Source organism: Pocillopora verrucosa, chromosome 4, assembly GCF_036669915.1.
Source record: "Pocillopora verrucosa isolate sample1 chromosome 4, ASM3666991v2, whole genome shotgun sequence".
Classification (NCBI taxonomy): domain Eukaryota; kingdom Metazoa; phylum Cnidaria; class Anthozoa; order Scleractinia; family Pocilloporidae; genus Pocillopora; species Pocillopora verrucosa.
Genome location: NC_089315.1, coordinates 713,378 through 740,622, shown reverse-complemented (window position 1 = coordinate 740,622; position 27,245 = coordinate 713,378). Strand labels below are relative to the sequence as shown.

The 27,245-nt window shown below is 37.6% G+C and overlaps 5 protein-coding genes and 1 long non-coding RNA gene across 7 annotated transcripts; 3 read left to right on the top strand and 3 right to left on the bottom strand.

Moving 5' to 3' along the window:
- Window positions 1-602: 602 nt before the first annotated feature.
- LOC131785370 (uncharacterized) lies at window positions 603-1,146 on the bottom strand. Its single transcript, XR_009340293.2, has 2 exons — window positions 923-1,146; window positions 603-801 (listed from the first exon to the last, which is right to left on the bottom strand). It is a non-coding gene; the product is annotated as an uncharacterized lncRNA (long non-coding RNA).
- Window positions 1,147-2,967: 1,821 nt separating this feature from the next.
- LOC131785372 (oxidized low-density lipoprotein receptor 1) lies at window positions 2,968-6,695 on the top strand. 2 transcript variants are annotated; one of them, XM_066165943.1, is made up of 4 exons: window positions 2,968-3,152; window positions 4,947-5,198; window positions 5,547-5,675; window positions 6,285-6,695. In XM_066165943.1, exons 1-4 carry the CDS (start codon window positions 3,080-3,082, stop codon window positions 6,500-6,502), a joined length of 672 nt encoding a protein of 223 aa, XP_066022040.1. In that variant the 5' UTR covers window positions 2,968-3,079; the 3' UTR covers window positions 6,503-6,695. The 2 variants fall into 2 exon arrangements, with proteins under 2 accessions (XP_066022040.1, XP_058958246.2); XM_059102263.2 differs by having other exon boundaries at window positions 5,517-5,675; window positions 6,285-6,694.
- A 143-nt stretch (window positions 6,696-6,838) lies between these two features.
- LOC131785371 (dimethyladenosine transferase 1, mitochondrial) lies at window positions 6,839-9,210 on the bottom strand. The gene has a single exon (XM_059102262.2). The coding sequence runs from the start codon at window positions 9,208-9,210 to the stop codon at window positions 8,119-8,121; it is 1,092 nt and encodes a 363-aa protein (XP_058958245.2). The 3' UTR covers window positions 6,839-8,118.
- Window positions 9,211-9,247: 37 nt separating this feature from the next.
- LOC131785307 (autophagy protein 5-like) lies at window positions 9,248-18,124 on the top strand. The gene is made up of 8 exons (XM_059102168.2): window positions 9,248-9,371; window positions 9,581-9,708; window positions 11,733-11,811; window positions 12,435-12,512; window positions 13,109-13,193; window positions 14,365-14,459; window positions 16,467-16,515; window positions 16,823-18,124. The coding sequence occupies exons 1-8, from the start codon at window positions 9,261-9,263 to the stop codon at window positions 17,020-17,022; spliced, it is 825 nt and encodes a 274-aa protein (XP_058958151.2). The 5' UTR covers window positions 9,248-9,260; the 3' UTR covers window positions 17,023-18,124.
- Window positions 18,125-20,357: 2,233 nt separating this feature from the next.
- Window positions 20,358-21,427, bottom strand: LOC131785323 (adenosine receptor A3-like). Its single transcript, XM_059102202.2, has one exon. The coding sequence runs from the start codon at window positions 21,366-21,368 to the stop codon at window positions 20,460-20,462; it is 909 nt and encodes a 302-aa protein (XP_058958185.2). The 5' UTR covers window positions 21,369-21,427; the 3' UTR covers window positions 20,358-20,459.
- Window positions 21,428-24,429: 3,002 nt separating this feature from the next.
- On the top strand, window positions 24,430-26,517 carry LOC131785324 (uncharacterized). The gene has a single exon (XM_059102203.2). The coding sequence runs from the start codon at window positions 24,430-24,432 to the stop codon at window positions 26,515-26,517; it is 2,088 nt and encodes a 695-aa protein (XP_058958186.1).
- The last annotated feature ends 728 nt before the right edge of the window (window positions 26,518-27,245 follow it).

The following is a 27,245-nucleotide window of genomic DNA, read 5'->3' as shown; positions in this document are numbered from 1 at the left end:
TATTAACATCATCATCATAGTTAGTAACATATTGATCGTCTCCTGCCGTGATGGAAATGATCCAAATGATATATGATAATAGCATGTACTAAGAGCAAACGTTTCCTTGAGCTTCACTATGCCAGTTTGACTTTACATGTTCGTAATTGTTAGGGATGATTAGTGAAAACTGTCTTATTCCGCTCCGCCTCCACCTCCACCTCATTACTTGGAATCTTTATTAAGATAGTTTGCACCAGGACAAAATGAGTGGACCCTTTGGTTTCTATTGTTTTGTCCCTTAATTGAAAAGTGAAAATTCTCCATATTTTAACGCTTTGCTAACGGCCACACCTGCCTACGGAGCTTGAGGACTGTAGTATATGTCGTCACAGTTCATAATCAAGAAAACGATACGGGTACCCAACGGGCAAATAAGGAAAGTGCGGGAGGCTATCTAATTTAGGCGTGGAATGTGCGAGAGTGGAACTCTTAACTCCTGACATGTCAGACAGCGGGAGAGGGGTATGATAATATGGATATATGATGAGGAGAATTTCGCGGCTGAATTGAAGAAGTGACCGAGAGTCCGTGATCAGAAAGAACATTCTGGAAACAGTTAGTGATATTTCAAGCGATTTATTATTTGTTATTTATCGCTCTGACATGGATACCGGACGAGATTACACTTCATTTTGAAATAATCTTTACTGCTTAAAGAACTTATTGAAAGAGTCCGTTTTGGTCGTCATTTTCTTGTTCACAAACTTCCCTCATAGCCACACAAATGTCACGGACAGTGTTCGCTTGATAAAATGAACGCTGAAAGATATGAAAAGATACGAAGAAAAGGCTTTAACAGTAATCAAATAAACGTCGTTGGTCTAAACATCATTATTGGTCTACAAGAGCAAGGCAATAGACCCAGTTGACAACACCGTACCTTCTGAAATAATTCTCTATCTTTTTTCATCCTTAGTGATCCAGGATGACGAGGACCGAACACTGCTTCTGTTTGACAGATCATGAAGGCTGAAATCAAAACACAGAATAAGAGGAAAGTGACTCTTCGAGAATCCATCGTTTCAACAATCTCCGAAGCGTGAGAAAAACAGCAGCAATGAAAGATAAACTGAGCTCTGCCCAGGGAAGTTTGTGCGTTTTATACCTTTATTCACATCGGTTGATCACGCACTGCATAAACAGCCATTCAGTTGAGTTTAAAAATTGGCTGAAATTGTCTCTAAATACCAAAATTAAATGTTATTAGAGGTTTTATGGCGTCTGAAATATGTTTTGGGCACACTAAATATGTAATGGGTGCATATTGAGTAATTACTGTAATGAGTGAAATTTTGCCAAGTGAGAATCCTCTTTTTTGGCAACAATTTTTCACAGAATTTTGTCGTCAGAAAAATTATAAAAAAATAACTGATGGGAGGGTCGGAGCTCTCCTGGCCCCCCCTGCTAACTACGCCTCTCTTTAACTTTACAGTTCGCGCACTTAAAATCAATCTTTCAAAACTTCAACAGTGGTTTGAGTCATTTTAAGTAAAATCCTTCATAAGAACTGACTTAGGGAAAAGCTGCATTGCTTCCCACTTATAATTAAGGGAAGGTTGGAGTTAAGGCAGTCAGCCATGTCCATGTAGCTTTGATGCAAATTTTTCTTTAAAAAATTATCAGATGCCGGGTGTTTCACATTTTTCTTAAACCGACATTTTAATACAAAATAAATTCTTCATACTTCCAAATTGTTTCCAGCCAATGGCAACCTAAAATATTTCTTACAACCGACCGTCAAAAGAGGAAAGGCCCAGTTGATATTTCAAGCATCTTTGGTGACAAGAAAAGAATCAATTTAAAGATAAGAGTTGTTGAATGCACTATCTTAAGTATGGCACTAAGGGCCTGTTTACATGGAGGTGTGGGACCCCTGGTAGGTGAGGTAACCCGCCTGTCCATATAATTTCTTATTTTATTTTGATCACCTTCACATGATAGGTGGGGTGACCCGCCTAGGCGGGTTGTCCTGTCTGCCAGGTAGGGTAACCCTGTCAGCCGGGGTGACAATTTGCCATGTAAACGTCTCAAGGTGGGGTAACTCGCCTAGCCAGGGTAGCGTTCATGGCAAAAAGCTCAAAAGCGAAACATGTATGTTTTAAAACTTTTCACATTTCCTAGCCGTCTCATGGCAGAATTCACCAGAAACCGCAACGGACACACAAGGAATGTAAAAATTTTCACATTTCGGAATATTTAGCGTTGTTCCCAAACTACTCCGTATAACGAATTAAGTCAACGGTTTCTCGCGAAACCAAACACTGCGTAACACAACGCGTGACGCTTTCATGAATAAATACATTTGTGTCCGAGAATTAATCTTTCGTCTTTTTCGAGATATGAGCTTGGGACGCCTCTGCTCAAACTCCTTAATTGCAAGCGTAACAACAACCTCAAGAAACCTCACCCCAGCACCCCGGGGTTGTAAGATTGCATGTAAAGGCGTTTTTATTTTTTGACCACGGCTAGGCAGGTTACCTCACCTACCTGGGGTCCCCCACCTCCATGTAAACAGGCCCTAATTTCAAAATAATTTTAGGCGCCACACGTCTTGAAAGTAACGTTTTTTTCCCAGTCAAAATTTGAAAACGTTAAGTCGGGATTACGCGTAGAAATTTTGTTCCAGTTATTAGTATTATGAAGTATGTTTTGTGGCAGAGTGTCTGTTAATCCTTTCGCGTAAGGAGGCGCGGATGTTACGGGCTTGTAAAATGTTTAGGAGCTTTTCAAACGTGACACCTGCATTAAAAAGGCAATTTTGATAAGTGATGAATTCATTACAATGGTCCAATCTTATCACAAAAGAAGATAATAAACTTCTCTACCAATGAAGAGGCATTGCTGTTCACAGGTGCAAAACTTCAGTAAAAACAACGGGCAGCACAAGAAACTACAAACGAATGAACTAATTTGAATAATAAACATATGCGGTCTTTTTCCAGCTTAATTTTGAGCCTTTCAAACAAGAATTTTTATCCAGCGTCAAAAAATTCGTTTTTTTCGGGCGAGTTCTTGTCGGGTAATACTCTACAAACAAATGGGTCAGTTGTTGGTAAAATTCAAGGAATGGCGTGAAAAACTTGAGTTATCGCACGAAAAGGCAAAACATGGTAAATATTTTAAAAATATCTCTTATTTACCGTTTGTGAGTTTACACGGTTAACAAAACAGTTGTTCGTGGTAAATTCCGGTTCATCTTTAAAGAAAGCAACTCGAATTTGACGCATGTTGTTGACTCCAACCAAGAATATTGTTTGTAAACTTTTCACATACGCGATGATGGCAATATTTTTACAATGATTGTCTCATATGCTCCGTGACTTCAAGATGTCACTGAGCGTTAGGATCAAAGATGCTTCGTTATTATCATTATTACTACATCTTATGACAGATAATCTTAAATTGAGATCGGCAAATACTACATTTGTTGGGCACACTTACCATAACGCTTTTTCTAACGAAGATGTTTTCATAAAACTGAATTCCCGTTTAAGTTTCTTTGAGCGCTAACAGCGACGATCAAAGAGCGAGATATTCCAATACAATCCTTCTTTGACTGTCAAATGAAGGCGGATCACATTTTAGTCCAGAATGGTTAAATTTTAGTTCCAAAATTAAACAACCTATTCAGAGATTGCCTGTTTATAATAACTTCTTCCTTGAAGAAAGGGTGCAGAATCGGTGAACTTCCGAAATGAAAATAATATAAAAGCCACCCACTGAAAGTCCGGTCAGGAATATTCATTTTCATTTAACTGTCACATTTTATTCCCCTTAACATTTTCAGTATCTTTTTCAAGCACAAGAGTCAATTATGACATTAAAACCTTGGCAAATGAACTAGCTTTCTCAGCTCATTTTACATATATATCAGTCAATATGTTTTCAGTGTTTAAGTACTATTTTTTAACAGATCGTTCAGACTGAGGATCGAAAGACAATCTTTTTTTTATTATCATTTACCAAATATTGCTAAGATATGAAGATTTTCGTCATCAGTAAAACTGTTAGGATTTTGATGTTTGACATGATTTTCACAATGCGTTTTCCTGAATATCATTTTCTTGTAAGTAAGCTGTAAATAGTGTTATATCCATATCATGAAGTAGACTAAGCACTAGTTGTACTGAGATTGGTCAATTGTACAAGAGCGGAAAAACGGCTTTTCGTAATGCAACAGTTACTACTAGAACAGTTATTGAAGTTTTCAAACAAATTGATCTCTTTCGAGATATTTCACCGGCCAAGAAGGAAGCAAGAAGAAAAAGCAAAGAAGAATACAACTATGTAGAGAATTTAAAGTTGTTTTAATTATTTAGTTATATTTTTGTATTGTTTTGGTTCGTTTGATTGCAAAATTAAACGTAAGAACTTCATAAAGATGCAAAAAAACGTTTTAAAACTGTTTGAAAAGGCATTTTGACGACGTTTCGACGTTGCTTCACGTCATTATCAAGTCAAGAGTAAAAAAGACGAGTGGAAAAATGTAAAGTAATTGAAAACAACCAAAAGAATGTTTTTGGCCCGTATGGGTATACGTTTCCAAGGTGAAACTACTCTGACGCAGGGCTAACGCTAGAAACGTCAGCTTTTAAACTCCTATCAACTCAGTTGATAACACTTAATTACCCTGTTATACTCTCCCACCGACGCAGCACCCCAGTTTCTTCAGAAACTTACCCCCTTAAATATGTTAGGTGAAAGAAAGGCTTGGAGCGAGTCGAGTCATTCTGCGCGTTCAATGCGGAGAGCTTGATGTCACGGATAACAAGGATATCGTAGATTGCCTCATTTAAGTCCTTAAAATATGTACCAGCAAATTGACTGTTTGATTTGATATGCATTTATATGATGAGGTCTTTTTTGTGTGTGTGTTTATTAATTATTGACTCATTTTTGCACAGGGTCTTCCAGGACCATCTCTCTAGAGCAGAAGTTGTTACCCAGTGAAGACGATCAGAAACCAACCAAAGACTACGGTGCAACACATGAAACTAAAACACTGCCATCCTCAGATGAACTATTCACGAAATTAGACACGTTGGAGCGTGTCTTGGATGACCAAAAGAAATTCCTCGAGGATCATGATGCAAAGATACAAGAAATAGAAAATTTTATTAGAAAACTAGCCAACGAGCGAGAAGAAAATCAGCAAGGTGAGCATGGGGAGAACGTAAACTGAATCTAGAGGTTTTCAGCTTGGAGGCACATCTTAATGGCCGATAAAACTGTTTCAGCAAAATCGACTTGAAAATGATTCAGGTTACCAAGCAGTTGGGAACAATGCTGTTCTTTCCGGGACTATTAAGCTTCAGGAGACTTTTTGTAGCCCAGCCATTAGCGTCAAAAGACTGTCCTGCATTGCGCTAAGATTCGAATGTCTCAGAGTTCCGGTACCGGTATACCATCTACTTTACTATCAAAAATTGAGTTCTAATTTTGTAAGCAAATGCTTTCCATTTTTCGTTCTCCAGCTATTGAGTTGCCTCACTGTCTCGTTTCAGAGGTTAAACTCAGTGACCCCTGGAGAAGGTTTGAGCAGCACAAGCAGATTCTAACGAGCCACGAGGAACGACTCGAGAAAAATGCCACCAAGATTGAGATTATTAAAGAAATGCTGGATGACATACAAGGTACGGTCTTAAATAACCTTTTTGGTACCAGTATTTTTTTCGTTTGTTGATTTTTTTGGGTCACCATCTGGCTCTCTTAACTTTTGTACATGTAGGACCCATGTAGCTTAGGCCTATGATCAGCCCTCGTGGGCTCCCCTCGTGAGCTCCCCTCACGCACGTTTCGCGGGAAATAACTTTTCCTTTCACGATTCATGGAAGGGAATTCTAAAAAAAAATTAAAGATCTTTAAAATCACTGTATCTGAAAGGTGGGCTTAAAATTTCTCTCTTCACAGATATTAGTTTGATGAAATGATGCCTTTCGAAAAATACATCCCATCAATTCAATTTCCCATTTGAATGAAAAGTCCTTCCGTGAGTCACGAGTATGCTGTTACCATCTGCTGAACAGTAAATATTTTTCCGTAGCCCCATGTAAGGGGTATTGGAAATGCATACGTAATTTTGCTCAATGTCAGTTTCAACACGACTGCACCCCTACCCCTCCCCTCACCCAACAACAATGAACTACTAGCACCTTTGAATTATTGTTACGTTAGGGGAGGGGTAGGTGCTTAGTTGCTCAGATACTCACATTGATCCTGTAATTTTGTTTTAAACTTAAAAGGAGGCCAAGGAAGTGAGGTGTTGAAGCAAAAACTTAAGGAATACAAAGAACTGTTGAAAAAGGGAAGAGAATGTTATGAGAGGTTAAAGGAAGAGGTAGAGGAACAGCTTCAAATCCAACAGAAGCAACTCGATAACATGTTAGCTGGTTTTATAGTGGGTTTTGTGGTACTGGTGATAATTTTCATGGTACCAAGAACACTTTTGACATCTGGATAATACCTGTACCACCAACATCACACATTGTTGGAACAATGCTACCAGCTGTTAATTACTGTCATTTAACATTGGCAAACATGGGCAAGGCCGCAAAACAGGGCTCAAATATCAAACTGCATTAAAAATTATTACTTCTATTTAACATTGGCAAACATGGGCAAGGCCACAAAACAAGGCTCAAATATCAAACTGCAGTATTTTTTTCGTTTGTTGATTTTTTTGGGTCACCATCTGGCTCTCTTAACTTTTGTACATGTAGGACCCATGTAGCTTAGGCCTATGATCAGCCCTCGTGGGCTCCCCTCGTGAGCTCCCCTCACGCACGTTTCGCGGGAAATAACTTAAAGGCTCAAATATCAAACTGCATTAAAAAATTATTACTGCTATTTAACATTGGCAAACATGGGCAAGGCCACAAAACAAGGCTCAAATATCAAACTGCATTAAAAATTATCATTACAGTTGTAATATTCGACAACAAACAGTTTTAGTCATTAAGGGGTGATTTTCACAAGAACTCACTCCCTAAGGTATGAAGTAATTTAACTTCCTTAAAAAAATTATCTTGACAAGCGTGTATGACAAGCTTATTCCAAAGGAACTGATCTGTTAATAAAATAGACTCACTCTTACAAAGTTCTTGTTTGCTGCATCCTACAGACACCCTACAGACTCTGATATTAACCACCATATGCTAGGAAAGAAAAGAATGTAAAAAGGGACCAAAATTATTAGCCTTATTAGAGCCCCTTTCCACAAAGTGGCTCAGGGATAGGCTTGTAATTTTGTTACATTCTGCCATCAATCATCATTGTAACAGGCAGAAACAAATGAAACTGACTGAAATCATGCCATCACATTCAGCACATAATCCTTTTAACCCCATCAAACATTTCTCCTGTTAATCAGAAGGTCTGCTACATGACTAAAGGGGCCTCAGAGAAAATTTCCATGATCAATCTCCACCCTTCATGATTTACATGTTATATAGTTTCTCCACAAAAAAATTGACCTTTCAATTGAAGGAACCCCAGAAACCAAAAAAATGCCAAAACCATACACATCAAAGGCTCAACAAATATCATGATTTACATTCAATAGACTTAAAATGATTTTTACCTTTGATTTCTCTTAAGAATGGCCAATTTTCTTACTTTGAAGTTCATTGTCAAACAAGATACCAAAGAATGTCACCTTGCCCAGACTTAATAGTGACATCAAATTGATTGTTTTTCCTTACAATTATTAAAAAATGGGCATTTAAGTTTGTCACAAAGAATATGGTTGGTAAGAGGGGGAGGGGAACAAGGGGCATTTTATTCACCTCTCTCAGGTTACATACCATAAGTCAGAACCAGTCAACCAGATCAGGCTATCAAAAATAATAATTTTTTTGCTTATAAGTTCTTTCTAGCCAGACTAGTCATTTCCTAAATTATGTTCCCTGTTAGAATGGAATTTTAAAAGAATCAGCAAAATAGTGGAAAAATGAAAGAAAAAACATTCAGGCAAGCACCCGGGGTGAAGGTCTGAGTTGGTCACTAAAAAGCCAATATGAACAATCAGAATGAGGTTTATTGATAATTACAGGTAGAGAGCTTGGGGTTATTCAATTCCTACTTTGTTCTTACTTCATGACTTCCTACATCATAGAAAAAATTCAGTGATCTTCCTCTCCAGTGGAAAAAAGCACTAGCTAGCTGACTGATCTGCTCAGTACAAAGGTCTCTTACTGTAAGGTCATCTGCAAACTCTAGCTCATCAAAAATCGTATGGCTTCCTGGGCTAATAGTTTCCATTACATCTAACACTTTGCTTTTTGGTTTAACCAAAAGAAGTCTGATAAAGTAGTTTAAATATTCCAGATCTTCCCTTGCTATGTCCACACTTGGTTTTTTTTTAGGTATAATACTCACCAATGTCAGAAAACTATCTTTTTCTTTTCTTTGAACAGGATAAAACATTGAACAGGGTTCTCGGAGTAAAATATTTACATCGCAAAACATTTCCAACATGATTGACTGTCTGTTGTAATATTTACTCCCAAACTGAGCAGTGATTTTATGCGCTCGATCCTCTGCAAAGAAAAAAGCCAGTTCACTCCTCCCTTTGTGGAAGATGCCGTTCTTTGCTGCTATTGCCCCAAGATGCCTTAACAAATTTCGGTGCACAACGTCAGGGTTAACAGCAGCCTCGATACCAATAAATCTCGCTGCTAAATGATCGGATTCCCACGGCTGGGGTTTAACCGATCGAAGCACATCCTCGGATGAAATAGCTGGAGGGATGCAGACATCTTTCTTCATTAGATGAGGGTCGATTTTACTGAAATCACCATGAAGGATTTCAAATCTTTCCCCTTCTGGAAGTTCCGATTTGAGGTCTGTTAACGACAGATGGAATTTCCTCTCCGGTTCAAGTCCAATAACATGACTCGCTCCGGCTTTCAATAATGCTTTCGCAAGAACTCCCGTACCAGGATTTGTTACAACTATTGATTCGTCTCGTAAAGGTTCAAGCCTTTTTGCAATTTTAGCGGCCAATTTATCGTCTAGAATGTATTTGTAGTTTCTCTTCAATTGCGTATATAAATCATTGTAATTGTATCTCACCAAGGATGAGTTTTGTGAATGGTACAACGAAAGAGTCCTATTTAAGGAATAAAAACTTTTAACCATCCACGATAAACTCTTCCACCTAGCTGCCATGTTGTTATGTAATAGTTCGCATTGATTGCTGGGAATGTTTTAGTTTCAAGATGGCGGAGGACAGGGAGGTATTACGATACATATGGGACGGAAGATTACCTGTCTGTTTTAATTTAAGTTCAGATGAGGTGGTTACTGTAGAACAGCCAGATCCTTACTACGTAAGTATTGTTTTACCCTATGTAAATTGAGGTGGTTCAAGTGCCAAGTTGAATGCATTGAGCTGTTTTAGCAGTGAGTTATTTCTCTTCAGTGTAATTTCTTCATAGCAGTCGGAAACATTTTTCTTTCTGTGTTTCTGAAATCCCATGATGGATCTCTTATAATAATTTCTGTAGGTAGAAAATAACTGGTTCAATATGTCTTTCAGCTGTTGGTCCCAAGACTGAGTTACCTGACTCTTGTCACGGATAAAGTTCAACGACATTTCCAAAGGGCAATCAGTAATGAAAGTGTCGATGAAGTGTGGTTTGAATATGATGGACAGCCATTGAAATGGTAGGTGTCTCTAAGATTCTACCTTAAAGGCGAAAGTGTGTGAAAAATACAGGCTAGTCATTACTTCTTATCTTATCCGCAGGTCAATTTGTATATGTTTGATTTGCTTTAGTATTTCTACCTTAATATAGTCTGCAAGTTTTCCATACGTTTTCCAAGGTACTCAAAAAGAAACTTTGCTAATCAGTCAAGAGCCTCTAGAGTTGCCGATCATTTCCTTAATTCATCTGACCTTAATTTTTTATTCAACCACGATACTGTCAGGAGAAATTAGTTGCTGATCTTTCTTAGGGGTTAACGGTTTTGGACTAAAGGATTTATGAATGGGTGTTAGTGCAGGTATTCTCACAACATGGTGAGAATTTTTCTACCATATAAGACAAGGCCAATTCTCAAGGTTGTTTAAACAGGTCATTTTTCAAAGGTCAATTTTTTAGGTGGTTTAACCAGGTCATGTCTGAAAGGTTAGTTAGATTTTGTAGATATTGTGTGGAATTAAACCTTCACACCCTAACATCAGCATGCATATTCTCCATACTTTTTCCTATACATTTCCTAAGGTGCTGACAAAGAGAATTTGTTTATCAATCAAGAAAATCTTTGGTTGGTGATCATTTCCTTTATTCTCATAACCTGACTGTGTGTTGCAAGGGTCATACTGTTGGGAGAAATTACATGCCGGTCACTCTCAGTGGTTAAAGGGTCAAGAAAATTTCGGAATAAAAAATAAGTCTAGTAAACGATTTAACCATGTTTGTTATGTTTTCAAATTCATTTACAAGGATTTAAGAACCAATCAAAAGTTGCATTTTTCTCAAGATTTGCCTTGCTTTGTAGCTCATCTGTTAGTGGCACTGAGCTAGTACCGTATTTACTTGTGTATAAGTCGAATTCGTGTATAAGTCGACCCCTCATTTTCAAGGTCAAACATCAGATTTTTCTTTATTTCAAGTCAAAGAAGTAACTCTTATTTTGGAGAATGTATTGAAAACACAGGGAATTAAAAAAAAAGCCGAGCAAAATGTAACCATATGCTGTGAAGTTTATTAGCACTTGTTGATATCACCATGATTTAAGTATATATGAGCACTTCGATTTACTGGAGAAGTATTTTACTATATTTTGTGAATCATATTGAAAATGAAATTTTGCATTAATATTGCCTTCATCTTAATGCTGAGTTTGAAGGAAGATTAATTAGACCGAAGGAGAACCGAAGAACTTCGAAGGATCACACAATTAACATACAAGACCGTGCGAGCCAGGTCATCAAGCCACTGAAATCATTCAATGAAAACAAAAGTTCAGCACTGTTAACAGCAGCAAAGCTGAAGGCAAAAATGTCTGCTCTACCGTCTAAAGACACAATAAAAATCAGCTCCAGTAGCTTTTTGTTAAGCCACTTAAAATTTATTATTTCAAACATTTTTGTTGAGGAAGAATGTGGTAAAAAGTGACAAAATTCAAACACAATTAGAACTGGTTTTATAAACTTGGTCTTCCCAACGGACTTCAGGTAAATTTTATGCTAATTTCTTGGATTGCTCAAATCAGGTCTTTGTGTGTAAGTCGAGGGTGATTTTTTGGTCGTAAAAGGTTGACTTATACACGAGTAAATACAGTATCTGGAATGCATGAGTGTAATTCTTTTTGAACCCTGAATTTTTTTTTCACTGAGTCTTAATTATCAATGATGAATTTGCTTGCAGTCAACCAGTGAATATTGATTCATTATGTCTTACATTTCCCAAGATTTGCCCAGCTTTGTAGCTCATTTGTTAGTGGCACTGAGCCAGTATCTGGAATACATGAGTGTAATCCCTTTGAACACTATGTCTTTATTATCAATGATGAATTTGCTTGCACTCAACTAGTGAACATTGATTCATTACTTATTACGTATATATGCTACTAATCAGAACAACAAGCGACTTCCTTTTTTCCTTTCTTCCTTTCAATTGCCCTAATTGATCCAGAGGAATTAATGGACAAAGTCATGTGATCTATGTTTTACTGCACTTTAGGCACTATCCTATTGGTGTCCTGTTTGACCTACATGGTTCATCTGCTTCTTTACCATGGAATCTTACAGTTCATTTCCAGGTAATTAGCAAATATCGAATTTCCAAATAGCTGAACTTGGTAAACGTATTTACATCACAAACTTATAAATTCATCTTTTTTATGGTTGAAACCTCGTGGTGTTCCATGAGGAGGTGGACTCCAAACCTTTGGGCTACATGCACTGTTAGGATCATTGTCTGTGTCTGAGCACCTACCCCTCTCTTAACCCAAGGACAGTTAACTGCGTGATAGCTAGTTAAAGTTGGTTTTGTGTGGGGAGGGGTAGGTGCACAGTTACTCAGACACTGATATTGATTCCAATGTTTTTTTTTCTTTCAACATGTTACAGAGAACTTGGTGCTGAGTTAGGTCTTTATTTATATTAGTACTAGCCAAGGTCATATGTGATAAACTGTCTGTATACTGTTAGATATCAAAAGTGTAATGTGGATAAAGAGACTAATTTGAGAACAATTTGAGCTTCTTCATTAACAACAGAAATGTTTCAATTTTTTTCCCAACCAAGGGAAACTTACATCTTATTTGTGGTATTAACTCAGTCATTTGAATTGCTGGAACCTTCAGAGTATACAAATGTAATTACAATGTAATGGAGACCTTGTACTGAGTTTGTAATAGATACTCTAAAATTCAATCTGCAGAAATTTCCAGAAACTGAAGTGATGAGATGTCCTGGAAAAGACGCTATAGAGTCACATTTTATGTCTGCTGTTAAAGAGGTAACAGTTAAGTAAATGTTTAGTAATAGTTTATTAGTTTAGGTAACAATATGAAAGATTTAACCCTTTGCAGCCTAACATCTGTATCTATATTTTCCATAACCTTCTTTTTACTGTTTCTTTGTTACTGACAAGGATAATTTTCTTAACAGTTGAAGCCTCTTAGGTTGGTGATCATTTCCTTTGTTATCATGATCTACACTAACTTTAAAAACGAATGATTCAACAGTATTACTGTGTGAAGAAATTGGATGCTGGTCACTCTTAGGGTTTTTAGGACAGCTCTGATCCATAGTTTTGTTTTCCATATTTGTTTATAAACATTAACAACTGAATCGGGGTGGTAAACAGTTTTACCCATAAATATGATTTGGATAATTTTGGATACAGTCAATTTGATTTTTAACAATTTCTTATGCCTTGTTAATGTTTGAAAATCATGAACAGAAAGGTTTAGGATGTTGATTACCCAATACAGATCATAGTTCTGCAAATTTGAACACTTTTGGGGAGAATATTTTATCAAATAGTTCACAATTATCTTTGAAAAGTATTTATTTTTACATTCATTTGGTTATGTACTTTTCATTTGCCAGGCAGACAATTTGAAGCATAGATCGCAAGTTATAAACTCAATGCAGAAGAAAGATCATAAGCAACTATGGCTTGGTTTAAGTAATGGTGAGTGAAGAATGTTGTATTTTGTACAAAAACATAGTTTTACAAATCCCAAGCACAAGCTCCCCGCAAAATATTTGTCCACGTTTGTCTCAGTTCTTTTTCTCTACTAGAGGCAGAGAATTCTTCCTGAGAGAACAAACTCCCCCACTTAGAGGTGATAATATGTAATAATATTTACCTGTGAATAAGTGTTGCATCTAGGGATGCAGTACAATCTTTGAATAACAGTGTTTTCCAGACAAATTTGGCTCCTATTTGTCAGTATAGGATGAAAAAGAGTTACCCTGAAATAAATTCTGCCTCAAAACAAATTGCATAAATGAAATTCTAAGTAGTTAGTTGCAATGGACTGAAACCCCAACTGATGGGAGTAGCTTTGGTCCTAGATGCTAAATGTTAAGGAAATAGGATAAACTTCAACCAAATTAGCCTCCTAGCTTGAAAATTGACTTGTAAACCTCATGGGGAACAAAGACTCCAATTTTGCTTGTTAAATTCCAAATAGACTTTAAGATGTTATTGTTGACGTATAAGGCTATCAATGGCTTAGCACCTTGTTATCTCCAGGAACTTATTAGTCTTAAAAGAAGCATGTAAGTACAAGTTATGCTCCGACTGTGATGGACTGCTACTAAACCCTGTGAAATTTAAGACTTTAACAATGTTAGGAGATCGATCTTTTGCTGCTGCTGCTCCTGAACTATAGAATTCATTGCCCTATGCAATTAGGAGTACCAGTAGCCCTTCAGTAGCTTCTTTTAAAAAAAACACTCAAGACATTTTTATTTCAGAAAGCTTTTTTGTGATTTTATGTACTTTTTAATCTTAATTTTAGTAGGTTTTATGCAGTTTTTTTTTACAATTTAAGTAGTCTGGGTAATTTTGAAATATTTTTATTTTTAAGCACTGATGAAAATAGCAATTTTGATATCGGCACTATATAAGTATTATTATTTTATCATTATATTTTTAAATTTCCATCTCATCCAACACGTGGCTTCACAGTGCATTCATAAGAAACCTTCAACTGCAATCTAGAAGGAGCAATTTTAAGCTACATTCAATCATAATTTTTAGACTTCACCCTTGGTAATTGCTTTCACTGCACTTAACTTGTGAGAATCAGTGAGCACATATCATATGAATGATAGTTTGTTTTGAAATCTAACAGATAAATTTGAGCAGTTTTGGGCTGTAAATCGCCGTCTGATGGAGAGAACAGGAGATGATCCTTACTTCAAACATATCCCCTTCAGAATATTTCAGGTAATCTTTTAAAGGCTTTTCCTTGCATCAGGATTATGTCAATAAAGCGGTCACCCAATGGGGACACAGAAAACAGTACAAGAGGATACTTTTTGATGAACACTTAAAGTACCTTTCAGTGCAAATATTTGTGCCTTGGTGAGATTAGAATGATGATTTAATTGTTAGAAGCCAAATTGCATGCTTAGCTCATCTTGCCTACTTAATTTTGCCCTTTTGTAACCCTCAACACCCTAACTGACATCAGTATGTGTATTCTCTACACATTTCCTATGGCACTGACAAGGAGAATTTGTCTAAAAACCAAGAGCTTTCTGATTTCAGATGAATAGATAAAGAGATCAATAGATGACCTTTATTTATACACAATAATGTTTTAAAGCTACAAGCTTGTGAGAAGAAAGAAGGAAAATTGCATGTTGTGTATTAAATATTACTTGAATTCAAAAATAGAAAATGTTATATATTGTAACTTCTAAGTAAAAACAAGATGGGTGTGTATAAGGCAAGCAGTAGAAGCGGAAAGTATGTTAAATTTGAATTCCTTTAAGTAGTCTGTAGTGAGTAGGTGTTATTTCCAGATTATTGAGACTTGAGTGTCCAACTTCTTGTTCATAGTCACAAACAGTGTTCCATAACACAGCACTGCGACATTTATTTCATGTACCGTAATTTCCGGTCGTTTATCCGCACGGCCGATTACCCGCACTGGTGGATAACCCCCACATTATGTTATTCAACTTATTGGTGGCGAAAACGTGACATTAAAGGTGATACATTTCAATCTTTTAGAAGCTGTCTGATCTAACTTTCGACAACTTGAAAGCGTCCTTGTCGAGTTTAAAGGTCAAAGAAATTCAGAAGCGTGCACAATTCTGTGTCAATATTAGCATGTACTTTATTGATAAAAATATACAGTAAAAACACTAGCGGCCCACGTCCCAATCTCAACGTTCATACTTGACAGAATGCGAATTTGTGGCCACATTTTGTGCGAGCGACCGTTCAGCGCCATGTTGATTTGTTGAAAGAAAGCTGAGTGAGTATTAAAACTTGAATTATAAAGTACTGTCGGCGATTACTGAAAAAGTCGATATCTCCGGTTCTATTGGGCCTAACAAGTCCCTTAAAACGGGAAAATTCTCTTTAGCTCAAGCTAGTGTTAAATGGAAATTTGTTACTAATGCGCCGGATATCTTTGGATTATTTTTGTCACCATCGAGGTTTCGTTTTCACGCGTGCCGATAGCAATTTGTTCGTCACGTAACTAATTATGCGTGAAATAAACTCGAGTCGGCATCATGTTTTTGTGCCGCTTTGTGGCACTCTTAATACAATAAAATTCATTTGAGAGGTGGAAACGCATGTTGGTGATAAGTTTTTTCAATTCAACTACCGGTGGATTTTAAAATTGTCACATAACCCGCACTTCCCCTCCCCGCGCGCGTTTAATGCAAAATCAACAGATTACCCGCGGGTAAACGGCCGGAAATTACGTACCTTGTTTGGAACCTGTGTACCGTTAAAAGGTCATTTCCCTCATTTCACAATCATTTCTTTTATTTTCATGACCTTAATTTATGATTAAAGGGAGAATTTGTTTGGAGAATTGAAATCCCTATCACTGTTGGGGTGTAAAAGGTTAAATCAGAACAGAACACTTCTTGAAATCTCATAGTATTATCCAGCCCAAAAATAAAGAGAATACAAACATACATGTGTCAGTCAAACTTTCCTTGATGAAACACCAAATTCTTTGAACTGATTTATAGTGAAATATAAGCATCAGGAAGGGAGTATTGCTAATTGGATCTCAGGAGTATAGGAGTTAAGTCTGCTCCATTTGAGACTGAGGGTTTCTACTATTACTGGTATGAACTGTTACCTCTAGAACTCAAGTGTGGCAGAAGTTATTATGGTTTTATGTTATGTTTGTTTATCTTGAAGTGCTGGTGATTTCCACCCATTCTAATTGTGTTATATAATTGGGTGCATTGTATTTTGCAGCCTGACAAACAGTTTATCCAGGAGTTGTTCAGACCCTTTAATGAAAATGGTAAGTGTCATCTTCCATAGAGCTCTGATTGGAATGTTTAAGACTTTTATCTTCTGTCACTGAAATACTGCAAAATTATTCCCTCAGTCCATAGCTTAACTGCATTCTCCATTGTTTCACTTGTACTAAATACTTGAACCTGTAGATGTCCTAGGAATGTAAACTACCCATGAAGTACTAGAATGTAAAGGTCTCTATTGTAGAAATGTATGCTCTCACGACTAAAACAAATTCTCCTCTGTTTGTATTGAAACCAAAAGAAAATTTTCAATTAGATATTAAAAATTTCATCTGCATTCATTGATAGGCGAGCAGCACACACTTGGTGATCTGTTACATGAGTTTGCTCCTGAGGTGTTTGCTAATGGCATTGCAAAGATAGACAATGAATGGAGGATTCTGATTCAAGGAATTGAGCCCCCTCTAGAGACACCTATACACTGGATCAGTGAACATTTTAGTCATCCTGATAACTTTTTGTACATTGTTATCGTCCGGGTTGTGTAGTGTTATTGAAGGGGGCATCTAAACTCATTTTATCGTCTTGGATTGGAAGGGGTAACTCCTATTGACCACATTTCAATCAAGTGTCCCTAAACAACAATGATCATGATAGCTTAAGAAAGGAAAATCTAAGAAGCAGTTAATGAGAACTCAAAGTCAAGACAAGCATGATGCCTTTTCCAAAGCTCTCCTGGCCAAAAAAAGTACCCTACTTCAGGTATACTGTACCCTACCTGCAGTATATTGTACCCTACCTCCGCTATACTGTACCCTACCTCTGGTATATTGGACCCTACCTCTGGTATACTATACCCTACCTGCAGTATAATGTACCCTAACTCTTGTATACTGCAACCCACCTCTGATATACTGTACCCTACCTGCGGTATACTGTACACCACAGGTTACCAAGATAACACTCATTTGTTTTCTAACTCACAAAAAATAACTACTCCCAGGCGGGTAATGACGTCCAGGAAAATTTAATGAGAGAGATTTTTTACTCTTCCCTTCTTTGTATAAAGGAATTTATTTTTTTAATTTATTGATAGAACAATTGTAAAGTAACAGTGACTTTAAAGACATTTAGATATTGAATGTACGCAAGACTATCCATAACATTCTGGTGTTTAATTTAAAGCCCGTGTTCTTCATAAACCTACTTTAGAATTCTTCACTTTTGCTTAGAGGTAAACGAAAGTTTTTTTTATGCACCTCGGGTGCGAAGGATTCCACGAAGCGTAAAGCTTTCGTTTCGGCTGTAATCAAAGGCTCTATGGCCGGTTTTGGAACGGTGTGTCGGAAAAGACATCGTGATGATATCCAAGGAGATCCTGGTAAAAATGATTAAAGAGCAAGAGCCATACCAACGATTTATGCATGAAAATTCTAACCAAGTGACCTGTCAATCATAAGCCACCAATCAACCGTTGTCAAGAGAATATCGCCTTAGAGAACTTATCGATAGATAGATAGATAGGTAGCCAAAAGGCTGAATTGCCCAATATTTTACAATAAATAAAGAAAATGTATAAACTACTATAATACAGGTTATGCTTGAAGGAAATTGATAATACTACTAAGCTTAGAATCAATAGAATTATGTACGCACATTTACAATAGGTTGTTGTTCGCTAATCTACACATTGCAGGGATGAATGAGCGCTAGAAACGATTGGTGCACGCATGGGGAAGGTCATACTCCCTTTTTTTCCCTAAGATTGTAGTGATATCCCCCATACATACCCCTCTTCCAATGAGAATGTTTTTTAATTCTAATTTTTAGTGCGCGCTCCTGCGGCGGGACTAATTTGAGAATAACGGCTGATTGGTCGGTAGTTCTGTGGTGAAATTTGATGTGTGATGTTTGGTTGCCTGTGGTTTGTGGTGTTCACCATGATGACGTGATGACATTTTTTGGTCAAGATGGCAAAAGGCTAAGGTTGTGCTGTAAGGAAAATTGAAGAGAGCCCAGAGCTCTGAAACTGTGAAATCCAGGGTGTCCAGCATATGCTTTTTATGGAAAAACTAAAATTCCTAAGTCACCCATGAGCAAAAGTTAGGCGCTAGGGGCCAATGGGCGCTGCTAGACCACAGCCATGAAAGCGCAACCTCTGGCGCTACCCTTGAAGACTCTTGTCTTCCCTTGTACTCCACTAGTTAGGGTACGTGGAAGAGGATTTGATTGGAAGAACTGAATATCGGGTTATCGATTAACCCTTTAACTCCCGAGATCGCAATAGTTATTCTCCTTACAGCCTGCCTTTCCATTCTTATAGTGGTAGTTCGAAGAATTTGGTACTGGATCAACTAGCAATCCCCTTGTTGATGTTTTTGTTTATTCTCATCTTGTCTGCTTGATATTGTACTGATATTGTAAAGAGAAATTCTGTCCTGGTCATTCCTGGAAGTTAAAGGGTTAACCAACAATGGCGCAACATAACACAATTTTCAGAATACAGAAAGCGAGCCCGGCTCGATCTTGACGATTTCTTAATTTTGAAATCAATGCCGTTAATTGCTGACCTCAATGATGCTTGGTTAGTTATGTGACTTTTTACCTCGACCCTCGAAAAAATAATTTAGAATTAATAAATTATTTTAAAATAATTTAGCTCAGAATTCTTTCACGAGAAACATTATTATTTCGGATTTGGAAGAAGTTTGGCGAAGTTTAGAGGCTCTCGACCGTGAGCGTCAGTGAAGAAAGGGCAATAAACCGCCCCACCCCCCACTCCACCGCAAAAAAATGATAGCAATAATAATAATGATGATGATGATGATAACAATAATAATAAAAATAATAATAATAACTCCAGACAAAACAGAAAGCCTAAGGCTAATATTTTTCATTCATCTGACAGTGTTAAGACCCAAATGTTTCACGCAATCTCTTGATACAGCTTTGTCTGAATGAGGACTTAACAAACGTTTTCAACTGGCTACAAGCGAATAAACTCACACTGAATATGACAAAAACCGAACTCATGCTAATAGGGTCAAGGCAGAGACTGGGTACTCTCACAGCTTCACCAACAATTAGAATGAACAGCACTCAGGTGAGCCAGGTTGCTTCTACAAAATCGCTTGGTGTGATTATAGACGATAGGCTCGATTGGCATAGTCACATCGAAAAATTAACAAAAAAGATTGCCTCTGGTATCGGTTGCCTAAAGCGAGTCAGGCATCTGATCCCAGCATCGACCTTACATCTGCTTTACCAAGCTTTAGTAAAACCTCACTTTGATTACTGTGACATTGTCTGGGGTAGCTGTGGGATAACGCTACGAGATAAGCTGTAGAAATTACAGATTAGAGCAGCCCGTGTTTTGACATTTTCCAGCTATGATGCCGATGCAACTAAGCTACTTGAATTTTTAAGTTGGAAAAATCTGACAAGCCAGCAGGAAATTCATAGAGTTACCATGGTTTTCAAATGTCTGCACGGGCTAGCTCCTGAATATCTTAATTCTAAGTTTAGATGGCGTAACTCTGCTTATGACCTCAGGGACTCTGAAAATAAACTCAATGTTCCTCTACCTCGCACTAACTATTATCGAAAAAGCTTTAGCTATAGTGGAGCCACATTATGGAATAGTCTTCCATGTGATATAAGGAACATAGAGTCTCTGGGGTTATTTAAACGCAAGATCAATGCCACTCTATAACGCACGGCATTCACGGAAAACAGCTTTCAGTTATTAGTTAGTGTTTTAATTTTTAAATAGTTTTAGTTAATGTAATTGCTGATGAATTTTTTCGTGCTTAAATAAAGATTATACTATACTATACTACTATACTATACTATACTATACTATACTATACTACTATACTGAGGTAAGTCGAGGTCTTCCATATAATTCACATAAGAAGTAAATGATTCCAAATAAATGTATTGTGACGCGTCTTCAAACTCATCAGGTTAGTTGCTTTTCGCATAATCACTTGTAAACGCTGGGCAATTGGTTTCTTGCAAAGTTCCTTATCGCCCTGCGCAAGTAACGCATGCGCCAGCAGTATATTAAAGGATTTAAGGAGGAATTGATATAAACGAAGACAGCTGACCAACTGAGAGTGAGGCGTACCAAGCTGAACGGCCACCGAACAATATTAACGACAATTCTTATGGAAAGATAGGGAGTGTAAAATAAACACAACCAGAGAAACACCAAGAACATATTGACTGCGGGCTTCCTTAATCGCGTTCTATTCAAAGTTTCTTGCATTTGAAATTGGGTGCGCCTTTGATGGCGTCGTGCGATTCTGAAAATGATGTGATAGACTATGGAAGTTGCAATCAGACTTGAACACACGATCGTAACGCAGAAAGACAGGTGTAATAAGTCCATTAAAACCGTCAAACCATATGCAACGCTTGCTATCCATATCAGAAATAAAACAATCAGAGTTCGCTTGACTGTTACCACGGCCCTGTATTTCAAATGAAGATGCAGAGCGAGAAATCTATCGACGCTTACTGCTGTTATTGTTAATAGCGTTGTTGACACAAAAATTGCTTGGGTTATTCTGTACGACGTCCATGCAGAGGTTAAGTATTCTTTTGTCACAACTTCAATGATCTGTAGGGTCACATACAATGGCTGCACGATAAGACCCACGCCAAAATCTGATGAGGCGAGCCCAAAGAGGAGAATATTGGAAGGGGAGTGCAAAGAAGGGGTTTTCCAAATCGCGCCAAGAACGAGACCGTTTCCCACCAAAGCTGTTAACGAGAATACTGCATTCACAACACATTTGATTATGAGATTGTTAAAGTCATCTGCCTGGCTAACTCTGATCTGCTGTTCATGGGTCTTGCTGTTCAAAGTTTGGTTAAACAAGCTCGTCATGGCAGTCTTCGGTCTAGGTTTTTTTCGTTGCAGTTTTTAGAGGAGATCGTCAACAAAGTTTCCTTCTGTCCGCCTTAAAAGGCCTCAACGTTTCTGAAAATACAGTAGACAGTATTTGATTTACATAGTTATAATTCGAGAACCAGTTATCTGAAAAGGTCAATATTCTTTAGCTGACTTTATCAGTTCTGTCCTTTCGTTGGCTTGATCTTTTGATTGCCATCGATAATGTGACACGTATTAACGTATTGCTTTAACACATTTTGAAAGAATAAAATAAATTTATTGGCCACATCTATCGTGAGTATTCAATTTTTTCTTTGCGGAAGCTTATTGACTTATATTGCTAATCTCTCCCGAATGTCTTGTCAAGGGCTCGTTCGTATCGGACTCAGCGTTATTTCAATAAGTGCTAATGGTATGATTGAACATAAGTCAACAATTAACTATTCGGAACTCTGGCGAGGAAACATGGATGGAAGTTCTCAAAAGGAAAAGTAAAGACAAGTTATATTATTTTAAAATGAAAATGAAGCAGTGGGAAATGTAACATGTGTCTTTATGAGGAACCCCCGCCTCCCACGGAAAAAAGGAGGCCATATTGTCCATCTTTCTTGTTTGATATTTTAATTCCATTTGCCACCCGGCTCGTTCATCCATTTATCTTTGAAAGCATGGAAGTAATGAAAAAAATATAATCTTTTTTTGTTATTTACGACTGGCTCAGTGCACGTTAATAATTGTTGGTAGATTTGAGGGTAAAAGTGATATTGATTCCTTATCGTCTCCCTCAGCCAGAAACTTGTAGAAATGTATTCCTGTAATATGCATCGCCCCATGGAAATGGAAATTCTGAGGCGCTTTTTTTTCTTAGACTTATGATTATTTTTTGTGTTTTGTGGCAATAAATTTTGCAGTTCAACATGAAATTTTGCTTGGAACTGGATTTAAACTATTTCCTTCCTTAACTAGCAGCACATAAACAAGGAGAGAGACATAAAATGTTTTAAATTTCTTGACAACTTGTTGTCGACGAGTAATCCATGGTAGAGCTCGATCCACGATTGATGATGTCGTAGGTGGCCTAATGCGAACAATACGAATTAAAACTAAATTCGGATTCTCCGATTCATTTTATTGAATGCAGTAAATTTTCGCGGCGTTAAATGTTGCCAAAGTTTATTCTTGCTGCTAGAGGAACTTGCGCAAATTCAAAAAACTTAAAGCCCGTAATCTACGTATGTTACACGCCCTAATTTGACAGGAAAGAAGATAGCTATTAGAGACAAAAATACACAGTAATAATAACTTTTCACGCACACATATCATGGGAGGCATATGCATGATTTGAAATTTATGTAGCTGTTATTTCAAGCGTTCTCATTGAGACTTAAGTTGCTGTATTTGTTGCAAATTTTAACTTGGTTCTCTTAATCAATCTGGGCTCTAATTTTCAAGATATGTAAGTAAACTTTCGAGAGCTAAAAACATCAGGCCTATATAGTGTAGAATTTAAGATTTTGTCTTGGGCTCGATATACAATTGCCAAATATAACTTTACAAAGACAAATATGGAAACTAGGCAAGGATATACTAAATTGTTGCTGCATCTGATTTAACAAGACCTATACAATAATAGCAATATTATTTTAAAATCTGAAAGGATTTTAAAATACTCTATCACCTTGCATCAGGGCTAAACAATATCGTTCGGCATCTTTTAATTCACATCAGAACAAATTTTCTCTGATTCCAAATTGAGAAATTATTCCTGAGATGTTGAGTATTTATTCATTTTAATTACAGTAAACAGGTTTCAAACGGCAGGATGATTACAAAGCAAATAATTTCATAAAAAAAACTTAATCAACTTTCGGCGTCGAGTATATAGAGCCGCAAAAACTATGAAATTTAAGGTGCAAGATGGAAATTGTTAGTGGAATGAAAATGAGAAAGATTTTGAAAACGGAAACTTAGAATATCGAGCAATTGACGGATAAATTATTGAGTATTTTTTTGGCCGCGGCTTACTCTTTTAAGAGAGATCTTTAAACAGAGAACGCTTTTAAAGTAAACAAAAAGTTATTATAACTCCTGGTATTTGTAGAAAGCTAAGTCCGATTTACAATTTCTCTCAGCATTTTAAAATGAAAGCCTCGTCGGTTAAAGCCTTTTACCGCAGCAGGTTTTGTTCCTACCAATGTTTGGGATTAAAAGTCGTATGAGCAAATATTTATACTTTCTTAGGTATCAGAGAAAGTTGTAATTGTGTTTTTTGTCTGGGACTATAGGGCTTAATTACGTAACCTACTAAGCTATTGAATGGAGAGAATTGAAAGTTGATTGAATAAAAATACCAGGCCTGTTTGTAAACTTGAAATATCCAGTAGCTGTGAGAGATTAGAAACAAAGAAAAAATTTCTTGCACTATTCTTTGTCATTACTATTTTTGCTTTTCTACTCAATAGTATTCTTTTTTCAGTTGGAAATACTCCTCTCAAAGTATATAACATAGTAACGAGATGTTGAACTATTCTTACATGTGATCAAATACGTTTTCAACTTGCTAAATATTTCTTCATAATTATTCAGCATGGCATGAAAGCTAATAATCAGTATAACAAAACTGCATAACCTTTTACAGGTCCTGAAGATAAGAAGGTTTCTTCAGCTTAACTTTAAGTTTTGGAGCTGCGATAACGTCAGGTATGAATTGTACTGTATCGACAGACAATCATTGGTAAATCTTCCCGATACTAAATTGAAGAAATTTTAGTCAGTTAAATTCTTTTTGTAATTCTTCTGAATCAAAACTTTCCCTTACGATGGTACGCGCAGATCCCCCGCACCACATGTTAACGAATTAAATGAAATGCGCAATCTGAGCAAGAAATCTGCTCTCAATTCGAGACTCTTGATTATGATATTTTCAATTTCTTCAGAAGGTCTTAAAAGAGACCAGATCACGTTGTTCTAGTTACTCAACAAAGCGATCTAAAGATTGAGGGAAATGACTTTATTTATTTTCATTGATCATAACCTATTTTACTCCGGTACAGAAATGGCTTCTATCTTCCATATATTGGCTTTTCTATATCTGCTTACCTCTCGAGCCTTTGATTCCCGCGCTGAGGACGAAAAGGATGAACCAGAAAAAAACCTTGCCGCTGAAATTAAGTCTCTTCGAAACACTCTAGGAGCTCTGTCCCGCCAGGTGATGTTGCAACAGCTGTTTGTCGAAGAACGTATCAGATCCGACGGTGATTCTGGGGTAAAGCAAGTACGTCTTGCGAATGATGGAACCCGAAATTACTTTTCGGAAGCTCATGGATATGCTAAAAGGCTTTTAGCGATTCACGACCACACTAACAACATCCGCACAGTTGGGTTAGGAGAATTCGTTGGAGTTCTCAATGGTGTGGAGTTCAGGACTAGGCATAATGATTACCGTCTGTTCATGCCCAGTACGAAAAACAAAGAGTATCACGCCACAGAAGAGATTCCGTTCCCCGATGTTCCACCAGAGGTCAAAAGTAAACCTACTGTAGAAGAAGAGATCATTGAGATGCGTGAGTGGTTCAAGGCGTGGAAAGATCAAGACTATAGCGTTAGAGACTACAGAAAGTACTTCAAGCCTGTACTTTGTTACCTTGAAGGGGCATGGTCAACCGCGACCAAGGACATCGACGAGCCATTTGAGAGCGACCGGCATTTCATTGATGCTCAAACTTGGTTCGAATTACAAGAGAAAATTCGTTTCACCTCTTATACTGGGAGAAAAGACAATTTGGAAAACTTCTCCTTTCTACCCACTACTATTATGGAATTAATTAATGAGACTATACCTGTTTTCGCTCAATGGAATTACCGAATTCTCTGCCATCCGTTAAGGCGTGACATACCCACAAACAGGTTTCGTATGGTTGATGAGTTGTATTCCAGAGTTCCAGCTCAAAGAAATTACTCGGATCACCAAAACTTCAGAGCAGCAAGATTTCAACTAAATCCCAAAGACAAAAACAAGTGGTCCGAAAGATTCAATTCTAACCCCAAATTTACCTTGCTGGATCAACTCATGAGCGAGATTCCAGGAAAAGACAACTATCAAGGCAATCTAATAGATGAAGCGTTCGACCTGCCTGCCCAAACTGTTCATCCCAAACAAACAGGAACGCTAAACGCTGCTTATTATCATCGACTGTTCAAAGTAATGGGGAGAGATGCCATGGGTCAGTCCATACGTCATCGTGGTTATTCAGATGCAAACCTGTACGTGGCCTTGACCAGTCAGTCAAAAGTGGCCGGAATGAATCTTAAGATCTGCAAGGGACCAAAGCCAAACTCCCGATGCAAAGAAGTCAATCAGAAGGTCTCATATGCCATTCCCATGGAAATAATTTTTCTGACACCCTTAAGCAATTGGAATCCCTTTGATATTGAGTACAAAGGACCCGATAAAGAGCCATATGGAAAGACAGTATTTGAAAATGGAAGAAATGGAGACAGAAACCCTAAGAAGGCTTACAATGGTACTAACAGCAGGAAGTTTTATCAGACCCCTGATGCATTTTTCACGGGAAAGGAGGTGAGTGTCGATGCCGCGGACACTACCAGAGAAAGCGTCGGCGTTTTAGACAGAAATGGTAGGGTGAGGATCTGTCGAGCGAGTGGAGTCAGAGTCTTCCTTCCACCTATAAAAGGAATAGGATCTTTGCGTCAGCGCTACCCCATAATGCCTGTTCATGGAGAGGGAAGCGCAGTGTGGAAAGAGCTTGGAGCTATGAAAGATCTTCTCCTGCAGTCAAAAACTTATGGTTACCTCTTCAGGGAACCATTAGGGGGCTCTGGTGTCGGGTCAGTAGCACTACCAGAGAGATCGCTCACACTTCAGATGGAAGACGCCACAAGAACTCCCCCAGGTGCACATACTCACGAAGTCACTTTAACACCACAAGAGGTGAAAGACGCCAAGACAAAGGGGAAGCACATTACAAAGTTAACGACGCAGGGAGCTGGGCATCAACACACCATTAGAGTTGCTTGGAAAAACGACATCTGGGTGATTCGCAAATGCGATGAGTACGACGAGAAAAAGTACAAATGTTTCGACCAACATGGAATGTACTTAAGTGAAGATTTAAACGCTTAGAGGGCATTTGACACAGCACTATTTTTTCTTCTTCTTTAAGGGAATCGTTAGAAATATTCAGTTTTATTTCAAACAAGAAACTGGGAAAATTTAGTAAACTATACTTATTAAATAGTAATTATTGCCTCATGGGAAAAGGCTGAAATAAAAAAGGGGAACAATTATGTGCCTTAAAGAATTTGCTTATCAACGGCATCTGCATATCTAATGCTGCTTAGGCAGATAGCTGAGTGATATACTTCTATCGAGTTTTGAAAGCTTCTGCAAACAGGAATTTTTTACAACGAATGACTGACTGCAGCTTTCTGCCTTTTACAATGATATTAATGTGGAACTCTAAATAGAAGTCGTTTGAATGCTTTCCTTAGGTCTGTATTTTCATGGCGATAAGCCAGTTGAGACTGAAGCAGTTGAAGTCTCTAAAAAGAAAATTTACCAGTCTTTCTCGCTTGAAACGCAGCAGCCCCTTGAAATATTTGTCGCCAGACCTCTATGCGATTCCCAATTCAGTATTTTCCACCTGTTTGCACGCGTATGAGTTCTGCTACCTCATTCTTATTCACCATATGGAAAGAGGAACCAGCGACTGGCCGTTTTGTTTTGTTTACAGCGAGCGTCACCATAGGAAGTTGAAGTTTGCTCTCGAATCAGAAAAGCCACGAATACGACAGTGGTCGCTACCTGTGATTTTTTCATTTGCTTGAAAGTTCTGTTCTTCTCCAATAGAA